The following is a 13,131-nucleotide window of genomic DNA, read 5'->3' on the forward strand; positions in this document are numbered from 1 at the left end:
ACTTCCCTAGTGTACCCCTCCAGGCTTTGTCCTGTCCTCCTTCCCATTCAAGCTTAAGGTCTAATCTCTTGATCCTTTGGGGATTTCCCTTGAGCCATGAGTGAGTAGAGTTCAGCTGGCACCTCTGTCCTACATCCTATCCCTTCCTTATTCAGTGGCAGGAGCCATCCTGCCTAGCTCTAGGCCATCCTCCTGTCTGAAACCACTCTCTTTCATCCCCTCTCTCTCTCCCTGACCACTATTCTCTGATATTCCTTGAGCTTTGATGCTTGGAATGGGTTATTACCTCCACACTGACAGAGACTGGGTTGTCTTTACAGGCTCTTCAGGCTACAATGGAGCAGTCAGTAAAGCCAGAGAGGATCAAGGCTGCTTACATCCCTGGATGGCTGTGAGCTAGTGCATGCAGTTGTGACAGTGTCAGTTTTCATCTGTGAGTGGGACTCAGGGTACAGCTAGTGCAGAGGCCTGCAGCAGAGGAAAGGTTGTCACTAATTCCTACAAGTAATCATTCATTTTCCTGCTCAGCTGAAATGAAGAAGGCTTGCAGTTACCAGGTATTGTGTTAACTGAATCATTGTCTCCCCTCACCCCTTTGAGGAGGCTGAGGGACAGACAGGACTTTGCCTTTCAAAGACACCATGGAAAAGGGGGTATTGGAGCTATACTGAGAGGCCAGGTAGGGCTTTGGCAGATAGAGGGGCAGGAAAGACTGTTCCTGGTAGAGACTTGAGTCTGCAAGAAACATGATGTGTGCAGGTGCCTGAGACAAAGCACACATTCCATCTAATAAGCAGGCACTGAGTATTTACTACAGACTTAGAGAGAATGGTAGAAAATGCAAGACTGGGTCTCTTCTACTTTATGCCTGCTGTCAGTTTGGGCAGGTACACCAATGCACAGAATGATATCTATACATTGTTGTAACATGAACTGCTAAACAGTCTTATTAATTTAAAAAACAAAACAAAACAAAACCCAGAGCCAGATATTGGGGTGAATGCTGAAAGATCAGAGAGACAGAATAAGCCACAGCCAACCTTACCTCACCAACTCTTCATCTGATCCTGTTTCCTCAGACTGAAAGCCTCTGAGTCCTCACCTGGAAGGGATCTCAGTGGAACTGCTGTTAAAAAGCCTCTAGTTCCTGGTCTTCATGCCTTTATATACCTTTCTGCTTCCTGCCATAACTTCCTGTGATTAAAGGTGTGTGTCCTTCCCAAGCAAAGACTCGAGATCTCAAGTGCTGGGATTAAAGGTGTGTCTCACACCACTCCTGGCTCTGTTCCCAGTGTGCCTCCCGAGTGATAGGATTAGAGGAGTGTGTTTATAACTGTCTGGCCTCTATGTCTAATCTAGTGGCTGGCTTTGACCTCTGATCACAGATAAGTTTATTAGAGTACACTATTAGGGTACACAATATATTGGGGTGCACAATATATCACCACACATTATGAGCACAGGGCTGACCACTAGTGGTCACTTCACATGTAGTGCTCAAATGGGTCAGTGGAAATGTGCTGAGAGAATGAATGAGTGATCTGTAAGCTGATGTGCATGTTCAGGAGACAGACTGAGCAAACAACCAAAGCTCCACAAACTCTGCCAAGCCATGTGAATATGGTGGAAAACAGATGTCCTTCAGCTGACCAGGTCAGAGAAGGCCTCCAGGATGGTGGTACAAGTTGAAACTGGAAGCAGGAGTGAGAAACTGTGGTGATATTTGTAATCTGAGAAATAAAGCTTGCCTGAAGATTGGAGGATAGAGTCAGCCACAGAGTTGGCAGTGGTGGCATACACCTTTAATCCTAGCACTCTGGAGGCAGAGATCTGTCTGGATCTCTGTAAGTTGAAAGCCACACTGGCCTACATGAGATTTGTCCAGTCTAGGTAGTGGTGGCATACACCTTTAACCTCAATATTTGGGAAGCCATTAATCCCGGCACCAGAAAGGTTGAGATTGTAAATAAAATGACTGGGTGGAGAAAGGCATATAAGTCATGAGGAGACAGGAACTAGAGACCTTTTCGGTTGAGGTCTCAGGAGCATTTAGTCAGGGGTTTCGTGGAGTTGGTGAGGTGAGAAGTGGCTGTGGCTTGTTCCTTTGTCTCTCTGATCTTTCAGCATTTACTCCAATATCTGGCTCCGGGTTTTTATTCTAAGACCATTTAGGATTCGTGCAACAGGAGACACTAAGAAAACAGGAAGTGGGTATTCCTGGTAGAGCAGTGCAAAAGCCCTAAGATTAGTTGTTGAGAGGAAAAGAAGGCTAGGGAGAAGATAAATGTAGGGTTGAATGTAGCCAAGGAAATGAGTTGAACCTGTGGGTCCCTAGGTGGTTAGGCCTGAGAAATAACTAGCTGTTCCTGCTGAGGCCTATCTGGGCCCTATGAATCAGGGAGATAGGATGTAGGGCCCTAGCCCCCTTGTAGGCCTGATATCCCACTAAAGTAGTGCAGTAGGCCTAGGGGCAGCTGTGACCAGGATAATGGAAAAATTTCTACAGTAATGGGACTGAGCTAGCTTTATATCTTAAGGTACAGAGAAATAATCAAGTTCCACTGAAATAACAGTGTCAACACTTTTAGTCATTAAATGTGTAATTTAGAAACACAACAGCCTACTTGTGCTATTTGTTTAGAAGTGGTGACCTCTTTGAGGCAGGTTTGTTTGTTAAGACATTAGGCATTGTTGTAGTCTGCCCGAGTTATAGGAGGTTGGGTTTATTGTAGGACCTTTTACAGAACTAAAGGGCCAGATGTAGGTGTGGAGGTCTTTTTTTTTTTTTCATTTATTTATTTATTTATTTATTTATTTATTTATTGGTTGGTTGGGGAAGAAGCATTCTGCCCAAAGTATCCTGTATAATTTGCCTATGGTTGCTATAAAAATGATCATAAACCAAGTAGATTGAAATAACACACACTATTTTGTAGAACTAAGTAGATCAAAACCATGAATATTTATTATCATACAGTTCTGTAGTCTGGGAGTCTGACCCTTGACTCACTGAATTAAAAACAAGGTGTGAGCAGGGCAGGCTTCTTCTGGGTCTCCAGAGAAAAATCTCTGGTGTTTCCCAGTTTCTACAGATCTCCTACATTCCTTGGCTTAAGGTCCCTTCCATCTTCACAGCTCACAATGGCCAGGCTAGTCTTTTCTCATGTTTCCTTACTCACATCTGATGCTTCTTTCCTTGATTCCATTAGACCTTTTATTAGTTGGTTTTTGTTTGTTTGTTTGTTGAAATCAGATTTCTTCCAGAAACAGCATAAAGAAAGATTTATTTTTGTTCAAGATTTCATAGGATTCAGTCCTTAGGTGATTTTAAATGTACTGAAGTTGACAATGATTAGCCTATCTGAGTAATTTAAGAAAACATCTCTATTGTTGTCTGTAATTCTTTCTTTAACCTTAACCCCCTCCATGTAGTTTAATATATTCACAGATTCTCACAATTAGGACATGTTTGGGAGTGTTATTCTGTCCTCCACAGTTTGTTAGACTTGTTTTGGAAGCTGATGATGTAAGGATTAGGAAGAATTCTACCCAGCTACCCCTGGTACCACCAGGGAAGCCTGTGCCCTGTCCCTGTGAAGCCTCCATGGGGCAGAGTGTCTTCTTGTTCTTGTTTTTCTTCTTTTTCCTCCTTCTTCTTTTGAGTTTTCAAGACAGGGTTTCTCTGTGTAGCCTTGGCTATGCTGGGACTCACTCTATAGACCAGCCTGGCCTTGAACACACAGAGATACCCCTGCCTCTGCCTCCTGGGGTTAAAGGTGTGAGCCACCACTGCCTGAGTATGCCTTCTTTACCTTCTAAACTCTCCTCAAGTTTTTGGGCCCAGCTTCAGTGTTTCTTTCTCCAGGTGGCTCACTTTCCCCACCTCCTTTAATGTCCTAGACAGTTGTCCCCATAATCAGCAAACCTCCCCCACACCCTGCTCCCTTCCAAGTGCTGCCATTTGATAAAAAAGGTTTCCCCTCATTGCTACATTTTAGAGCTAATATTCTCTGTCTTGGTCTGCTGCCCAGTATATGGTGTGATGTTTATTCACACCCTTGTGCTGTATCCATCAGCTGCCAGTAGTAGGCTGTGACAATTAAGTATCTCCAGATATTTTGAGATGTTTCCTGGGACGTAGTCTTGGGGGTTGAAAACCAGCAGAGGAAAGAAAGTTTGTCTTCTGTCTTCTGTGAACATGACTACTGTGTCCCAGTACCTCCAGAAGGATCACTGCTTAGGAGATGCTCAACATATCCTGGTTGAATGATTAATGAATCTATGTTAATTTTCCCTAAGTTACTGCCTGTGAGAAGCAAATACCTGCTTTGCATAGCCCAGTTAGTTGAGAAACACCCGAGGACCCTTGGAGAAGTCACACTCTTAGGTTCCAGTCAGAGAGTGGGATCAAAATCTGGGAATTTTCATTGTTAAGGGTGCAACATCTATTCTTAAAAAAGAATTGACTTGCTGTGTGACCTAGCAACTTCTCTCCAACCCTTGGTATGTACCTAAAGGGATTGAAAATAGAGCTTGAAACAGATGCTTAGATACAAATGTCCATAGAAAATATATTTTCCTCAGCCTAAAATTAGGAGCCACTCCAGCATCCATAGACAGATGAATGGAGAAATACATGTCCAGGGGTCAGGATATAGTGCAGTTTGAAGAGTGCTTGTCTGACATGCACAAAGCTCTGAGTTCTGTTTCTAAGTGCCACATAAATTGGGTGTCATGTTGCATACCTATAATTTTAGCACTTTGATAGTAGGGATAGGAGGATCAAAAGTTCAAAGTCATATGTGGGTACACAGGGAATTCAAGGCCAGCCTAGGCTACATGAGACCTTGTTTCAAACAAAACATAAATATGTCTATATAACCAAATTTTGTTCAGCCCTAAAAAAGAATAAATTTCTGACATGTACTATGTTATGCATAGACCTTACAGGCTTTGTTCTACATGAACTAGGCCAGACACCAAGGGAAATGATTCTATTTGAGACAGAAAATAGAAGAGAATAGGGTTAGAGGAGGGAGTATGGGGAAGTATTTTTTTTTTTAACAAATCATGTTTATTATTGGGGATGACAAAAATGTTCTGGAGATGGCTAGTGGTGATATTTATACAGCAATACAAACACACTTTATGCTACTGAATTTTATACTTAAACCATCAGTTTATGCTATTTTATCTTACAAAAAGAGATTCTTCATCCCAGCATGGTGGGAGCCATATGGGCCACATGGGTTCTGATGGCCCTTTCAGGTCCTTATTAGTTGGATTGGATGTGTCTAGCCTAGGTCACCTGCTATGCAGGCTGATTTTCCTAGAGGATTGCCCTTCTATGAGGTTGCATGTACCACCCTTTGTAGCAACTAGGTAAGCACACATACAACTTTGTAGAGAGTAGACAGGCATCTGAGAGGGTGCCTAGCTGGTGGGGACAGCTTATCTGGGTGTCTTATGTCCTGTCATGGGGCAACTCTTAACTAGTTCTAGCTGGTTCTTGCCATGTGGGATGTCTGACTATGGATAAGAAGTCCAGAATGGGTTTGTATGCAGAGTGTTCTTGTGTTTAAATATTAGCACCCTGTTTGCTGAAGAGCAGGCAAACAAACCACATTTATGTAGTGATATTTTGTTTGTGATCTAACAAATAAAGCTTGTCTGAAGATCAGAGTTTGGAGCTAAGCCACTAGTTAGCCATAGAGGCCAATCAGTGGTGGCACACATCTTTAATCCCAGCACTCGGGAGGTAGAGGCAGATGGATCTCTGTGAGTTCAAGGCCACCCTGGGCTACATAATTTGATCCAGTCTAAAAGAGAAACAGAGTTGTGTGGTCCTAAATGACTTTGTTCTTCCATGTGCCTTAGCTTCCTTTGTCAAGGGGAATGTAATAGTTCCTGCTATGTAGAATAGGGGAAGAAAGAAAGAGGACACACACACACACACACACACACACACACACACACACACAGAGAGAGAGAGAGAGAGAGAGAGAGAGAGAGAGAGAGAGAGAGAGAGAGAGAGTGAGTTAGTTAGTTTTAGGCTCAGGGCATGTCCCCGACTTGATCTAAAGCCAAGAAGCTGGTAGAAAGGCTTATGGGGGTGGGATGCAGGCTCTGGAGCTTTGGGCAGCACCAACATCAGTGGCATCTTTCCATCTCTGCAGGGGGTGGAGGAAAGCGCAAAGGGAAAAGCAAGAAGTGGAAGGAAATCCTGAAGTTTCCTCACATCAGCCAGTGTGAAGACCTCCGAAGGACCATAGGTAAGGAGCACTTTAGCTGCCAAAGCTTCTGTACAACCAAGCCATTACAACTCAGCTAAGCAGACACAGGAATTCTGGCTCCATCTGACATCTTTGCTAATGGGCTAAAGATACAGTCAGTATCTGTTCACTATTTGGTGTGTGCCAGGATGAACTGTTACTTCCCTAGTATGTTTGAGGCAGGTGCTATTATTTTACTCCAGAAGGAGAAACTGAAGTACAGTGGCTCTTTAATTGGCCCACAGTATCCCAGATCAAGGGAGAGCAGAGAAAATGGGCCAGGGCCAGCAGGAGCCTCCAGGCAAAACTCCCTGCTTTTCCTGGTTCCATGCATCCTGCTCTTGGGAGGCAACTCTGTTTTAGGCTTACCATTCCTGTCACTTGGAAGGTTGGTATTCATGGAACCAGCCATCTGTTAAGTCAGCCTAGTTGTCTTTAGTCCCAACATGGCCACCTCCAATAGCAGCCAAGGGCATAGCCCCTGTAGGGACGTAGCAAACACTCCAAATAGGTCTGCTGATCACAGCTTATCTCTGCCATTCAGATGAAAGAAGTCTGCATATTTTGCTCTATTTGGGTTTATATGCTTCTTAAAAGTATAAAACATGAAAATATGAAATACAGGGATTTCTGGTTCCGTATAAGAAGGAGTAGATGCAGTGTTCTCTGTCCCTTCTACCAAGGGCAGTTGAAAACTCCAGGAAACATAGAAGATTCTGGAAGATAGATGGGTGAGAGCATTGAGATATGAAGAATAAAAGGTTTTCCTTTTTGCTTCTATTATGTCCCTGACAAGGTGTTGGGGGAAACAAAGCCTGATATGGACAAAAAGGCCCTTCTTCAACAGAAAAAAACAAAACAAAACAAAACAAAACAAAACAAAACAAACAAACAAACCTGTCCTTTTTAGAAAGGAACAGATAGGGCTGGATAGTTAGTTCAGTGGTTAAGAGCACTGGCTGCTCTTCCAGAGGACCTGTGTTTGATTCCCAGAGCCTATATGGTACCTCACATCAATCTGTAACTCTAGTTCCAGAAAATCCAATGCCCTCTGCTGGCTGCCTTAGATACCAGGCATACACATGATACATATACATATATGCAGACAAAATATCCATCACATAAAATAAATAAATTTAAAAAGTCAATGTTTAGAAAGGAGCACACAGTGCAACTGGGAAGCTGTGGGCACAGTGCAGACCTGCTTCTTTGGCTTACACCTGTACTGACAAACCCACTTAGACTTTGTTCTCATATATGTGGTCTATAGTCAGTGTAGACCACTATTACAAATAACATGGACTGAGTAGCTTGAACAGTAGATTTCACTTTTGTTTGGTTCTAGATATTCAAGATGAAGGACCGTTTCTGCTTTGTAGATGGTTTCCTTGTGTCTTTCACAGTAGAAGGAAGCACATTTTCTCATTCCTTTTCCTGTCAGCGCTCTGTTCTTATTCATAGGGTTCCTCTCTTAATCCACTGTGTTAGGTATTAGGGTTCACTTTATATACTTTGATGAGGATGCAGACATTCAGTTCATTAGCACCCTGGTCAATTCAAAGGTCAGCATCCCCTTCCTCTCCATTTCTGTTCTCTGAGGGACATGCAACTTCTCTTTTGAGGGGAACTGTCCCCACCCAGACTCCAGCTATACCCAGATATTTCATACAAGTTTAGCGGCTTAGATGCCTTCATTGTACCCTTCTCTCCTAGGAAGCTTCCTACTTATCCTTCACCCCTTGTCTCCCCTATTCTGTTTACTTCTTGTTTGGAGAGTTAGGAACACAAGATTATGCTGCCAGAGTCTCCTGAACCATGGACCCTTACCCAACAGCTCCAGCCCTATTTAAGTCCATCCTCAGGTCTCTTGGTGGAGCCTATCTATACCCATGGGTATGAGGACTGGGCCTGCCATGTGAGAATGATGTTTCAGTTCTCTGAGATGGTGTTGAAAAGCCTCTGTGTGTTGATGCAGTGTGGAAGAGGTTGGGAAAAACAGGAAGGCCCACGTAAGCTAAGGGGCTGCCGCACATGGGCCTGGGCCAGGGGTTGGGCCTTCTTGCCTGTTTATAGTCTGTCGCCGTGGTGTTTGCCCAGCCACTGCTGGGGTCCTTCTGGAAGGCTTTCTTACATAAAAATCCCATTTCTTTTCTAGACCAATACACAAACCAAACAGTGGCAAACACCAAATTTGTTTTTCTTGTGGACACATGAGCTCATTTTCTGAAGCTCCTTGGGAAGATGTCCCAGGACAGGCTCTGAAAAGGGCCCACTGGGCAGTGTGGGGTGGTGCAGTAGAAAGGCTGTGCATCAGAGAGGAGCCAAGTTCACAAAGATCCTGAGATTCTGCTTAGAATCATCTGGAACAGTAGTCACTGAAAGCCACAGCCTTCTTCTGCCTTCAGCATTGCCTTGGGCAGCCACAAATCCTCTCTATGAAAACCCCAAAATAACTTAAGAAAATGACAATTATTCCTCTGTTGCATCCCCACCCCACATTCACTTTTCTACCCTGCTTGAAATGAACCTCTAACTCTGACCTGTGGGTCGTAGGTCATAGGTAACAAAAAGCTTTGGCAGGGGTGAAGTCTAAGGACCCCTTTTCAGAATAATAATTTTACATATGCAAAATGAAATACACAGAGTTACCAAGGAAATAAATTCCTTTCAAATACAGTTATTAAATACCTTTAAAATGTAAACATAGAAATGTATGTGAATTTTTGTTAATACTTGAAATAATGAGGTCTAACAGCTGGTTAGTAGCTGTTATGATTTTACATCTGTGGTGAGCATAAGTGGTATTTTTGGATATCTGCAGTAACTAGGATATGAGTGAATATGCTGTGTCATATTCACTGCTGGTAACAAGTCCCAGGCACTGCTAATATCACCCTGGGCATTGTCTACCTTTGTAATCAAAGGACGTGTGAATTTTTCTTCGGCAGACTTTGGTGAAAGGCTAGGTGATCTCTTCCTCCACAGGGTCCACAGACCCTTAGCAGCACTGTCTCTACCTTGCCTTCTGCAGTTCACCCTCAGTTTCCTTGGGTTACTCCCTCTTCCATTCACGGATGCTCTGGACACTTGATTGTCCTGTGACTTCCTCAAGCTTGTTTCCAGCTATATGACCTTTGCCCTTGCTATTCCCACACTTTGTTTTGCCAGAGTGCTTTATGGTCCCAGATGGAATATCACCTCCAAAGAGAAGCCATCTAAAGAAGAGCCTGCTATAATTGTGTTTTTTCATATAGAGCTGTTTATTGAATGGTCTGTGCTCATAACCCCATCTTCATTTGTTCATTTACTTGTATATTTTCTGTCTTCTCTACTGAATCAACTGTTCTGGGTTAGAAGTGGTTATATTTTACCTGGTTCACTCCCTAAGTACTACCTGGCACATACTGGGGCTTCTTAAATGTTGGTTCGATGAAGATTGACACAATTTTTTTTTGGTTTTGTTTGTTTTTTATTTTCCTTTTTTAAAAATTTATTATATTTGTTTCTTAATTTTATACATCAGCCATGGGTTCCCCTGTCCTCCCCACTCCCACCCCCACCCCCACCGTCCCCCCAGCCCCTCCCCTCCATTCCCATCTCCTCCAGGGCCAAGACTCCCCTGGGGATTCAATTCAACCTGGTGGATTCAGTACAGGCAGGTCCAGTCCCCTCCTTCCAGGCTGAGCAGAGTGTCCCTGTGTAAGCCCAAGATTCCAAACAGCCAGCTCATGCACTAAGGACAGGTCTGGGTCCCACTGCCTGGATGCCTCCCAAACAGTTCAAGCTATTCAATTGTCTCACTTATCCAGAGGACCTGATCCAGTTGGGGGCTCCACAGTCGTTGGTTCATAATTCATGTGCTTCCATTCATTTGGCTATTTGTCCCTGTGCTTTTCCAATCTTGGATTCAACAATTCACACTCTTACAGTCCCTCCTCTTTCTCGACAGTTGGAGTCCTGGAACTCCACTTGGGGCCTGGCCGAGGATCTCTGCTTCCACTTCAGTTATTGGATGAGAGTTCCAGCATGACCGTTAGGATGTTTGGCCATCTGATCACCAGACTAGGTCAGATCAGGCTTTCTCTCAACCATTGCCAGCAGTCTACAGAGGATGTATCATTGTGGGTTTCAGGGGACCTCTCCAGCACTCTGCCTATTCCTGTTCTCATGTGGTCATCATTTATCATGGTCTGTTATTCCTTGTTCTCCTTTTCTGTTCTTGATCCAGCTGGGATTTCCTGCTCCCCTAAGCTCTCTTTCCCTCGAACCTTGCCCTTCACTACTCCCACTGTCGTCCAGGTTGTTCATGTAGATCTCATCCATTTCTCTGTCATTGGGTGATCCCTGTGTCTTTCCTAGGGTCTCGTTTTCTAGGTAGCCTCCCTGGAGTTGTGTAGCAGTCTAGTCATGACATCACGAGGTTTGCATAGCTAGGACAGAAGAAAACATCATTCTTTAGCTGTATTTCTTTTCAGTGTCTTTTTTTCTTTTCGTCCTTCTGAGTCTGGGTTACCTCACTCAGGATGATTTTTTTCTAGATCCATCCATTTGACACAAAATATTTTAAATTAGGGTTCTTTTTAAAAAGTTTATGACATGTATTTTCTGTGACTAAATTTAACCTTAGCCAATGTTTTTGACTTCGAGTAAAGAAAGTTTAGACTTAGGGGTTTAAACATGCAAGTATCTAATTTAATACATTTTCCTTCTCCTATCCTCAAAGATAAATACCAGCATGGTGATAAGACCAAAGCCATAGTCTTTTTTGCACTGTTTAGAAAGGCAAGCCTGGGATCCTGGCTCAGCCCATGACCCTGTAAAGCTACAACTTGAGTACTTAGCACATAACGTTAGTAGAGAATTCATAACTCAAGGAATTTGGAACATATTTTCTAAAACCCCCTTTCCAGTTTATAGGCAAGTGGGCAGGCTCTTGGTGCTGAATGTCCCACGTAAGACAGTATAATCCCTTGGCTTTGAACTACAGCTTTCCACTACCTAGCACCATCTAAATGCAAACATTTGGGCCCTATGCTCCAACCAGTACTAAATCATGGAGACCCACTATGCACTCCAAGGAACAGAAGTTTTATCTTATCTTTCTTTATTGTGTCTTGTATATTGTGCATTACACACTTATCTACTTATTCAGTAATGCTTATTTTTGCATTTGCTATGTGCCACCCACCAGGGATGCTAGACAGATTCTTGCTCCCTGGAGCTTAATCATGGCTGAGCATAAGACAGTGACTAACACAGAGATGTGTGTGATACCTGACTGAGAACATTCCATAATGGTGAGGGACCAGTTGTTGAGCTGGAGAATAGTGGCAAACATTTCCACCCTTTATGTGAGTTTTTCAAGGGTCTGAACCACACTTCCTCTCCATTTAAATCTCTCCCTTGGCACAGTGAAGTGGATGGAGAGGACAGATGGGTGAAAGGATGGATAGGTTGATGGATAGATAAAGTGGCTGGCTGGATCTTACTCTCTTGGTCTAGACACCAGAAGTGATTGGCAGTAATCATATTAAGAAAGGAATTACTTCTTGCTTGTATATGTTTTTCATGTTAGCCCCAGATGTGACCTAAGTGATTACAGACACAACTAAATGAGAGGAGGATGGTGCCCAATTACAACTTTATTAGTTAATAGGTTAATTATTCATATATATTTGTTAGAGGACCCAAATCAAAGAAGTTCTCAGAATGCCCAAAGATTGAAAGACTGAAAATGGTAACATAAACATAAAAGATTGTTGAGGACTGCAAATATTTCCCAGTGATACAGATGGTTCTGTTGGGCAAAAGGGTGGATTTTTTTTTATTTATTTGGCTCAGGATTACTGCACACTTTCTTCTTTTATTTAAAAAAGGTAAATGGGGAGCTTGAGTGAAAGAGTTGATTATTTTACCATTTTGCAATGTTTCTGTATCCAAAAGCTATATAATAAATGAAGGCCCTCTCCACCCCCTTGCAGGAGTGATACATGTGAGGAGGCTATTGGAAGAGAATGGCTGTTATGCTTTAGTATGCTACCATTTGTTCCAGCTCTCATGGAAAAGAAGGCTGGGGGGTGGAGATGGAGTAGCCCTGTGGAGAGAGCCCTATACCAAATTGTTAACTTTTCTGAGGAGCAGCTTGGTGATATTCCCAGAGGAAAAAGATAGGTTCACTATCAGGAAAGCCCCAAACCAAACTGACTAATTTGTATTAGCCTGTTCATTGGTTATTCATTAAACATCAGTCAACAAATAATGTGAGCTGGGAGTTAGAGTGCTGGTGCTGGGTCCTTGGCTACCTGGTGAAGTGATGTGTTGCTGAGTGGAATGGTCTCATCTTTGCTGACAAGGTTCTACTTGTACTACTGCCTCCAGTTGTAGGGGCTGTAGTAAGAAGGTTTCCAGCTATGGGGGGTATAGAACAAGTTGCTGATTTCTTTGGGTTATAGTTTCTTTGTATGGAGGGTGACATTTCTGTCAACTTGGTAGAACCACTAAAAAGGCAACAGACTATCCCATATCCATTATTGTCATTTTAATCATCATGATAGTGCCGATTTAAGGACCTTTTGAGAGGACTTCTGAATTTCTCAGAAAAGTTGCACTGTGTCTAAGTGATGAATGGGGCTGTTATTTTCTGACTGACACCAATAAGTGAGTGAGTGAGTAGGTTCAGCGACCGAGATTGGAATTATCTGAACCACCTTCTTCCTAAAACACTTTTCCCATTCATAAGTTCCCTATGTACCTTCCTACTATCAACTACAGAGCATACCCCAGAAGACTCAGGGTTACCCAGATCCTTTCTTCTGGCTAGGAGGTTTCCTTGAAAGGATATATATATCTCAGAAGCCTG

At 43.1% G+C, this 13,131-nt stretch overlaps 1 protein-coding gene across 3 annotated transcripts in view; it reads left to right on the top strand.

Moving 5' to 3' along the window:
• The window catches only part of Grk5 (G protein-coupled receptor kinase 5), a 215,125-nt gene that overhangs the window by 99,884 nt on the left and 102,110 nt on the right, over positions 1 to 13,131 (top strand). For 2 of the 3 annotated variants that reach the window (XM_036174650.1, XM_036174658.1), the window contains exon 2: positions 6,177 to 6,272. The exons of the other annotated variant lie outside the window; for it this stretch is intronic. In XM_036174650.1, coding sequence (XP_036030543.1) covers positions 6,177 to 6,272 — 96 coding nt within the window. The remainder of the gene's footprint in view (positions 1 to 6,176; positions 6,273 to 13,131) is intronic. 3 annotated transcript variants of the gene reach the window in all.

The sequence above is a fragment of the Onychomys torridus genome, chromosome 1 (assembly GCF_903995425.1).
Source record: "Onychomys torridus chromosome 1, mOncTor1.1, whole genome shotgun sequence".
NCBI lineage: Eukaryota > Metazoa > Chordata > Mammalia > Rodentia > Cricetidae > Onychomys > Onychomys torridus.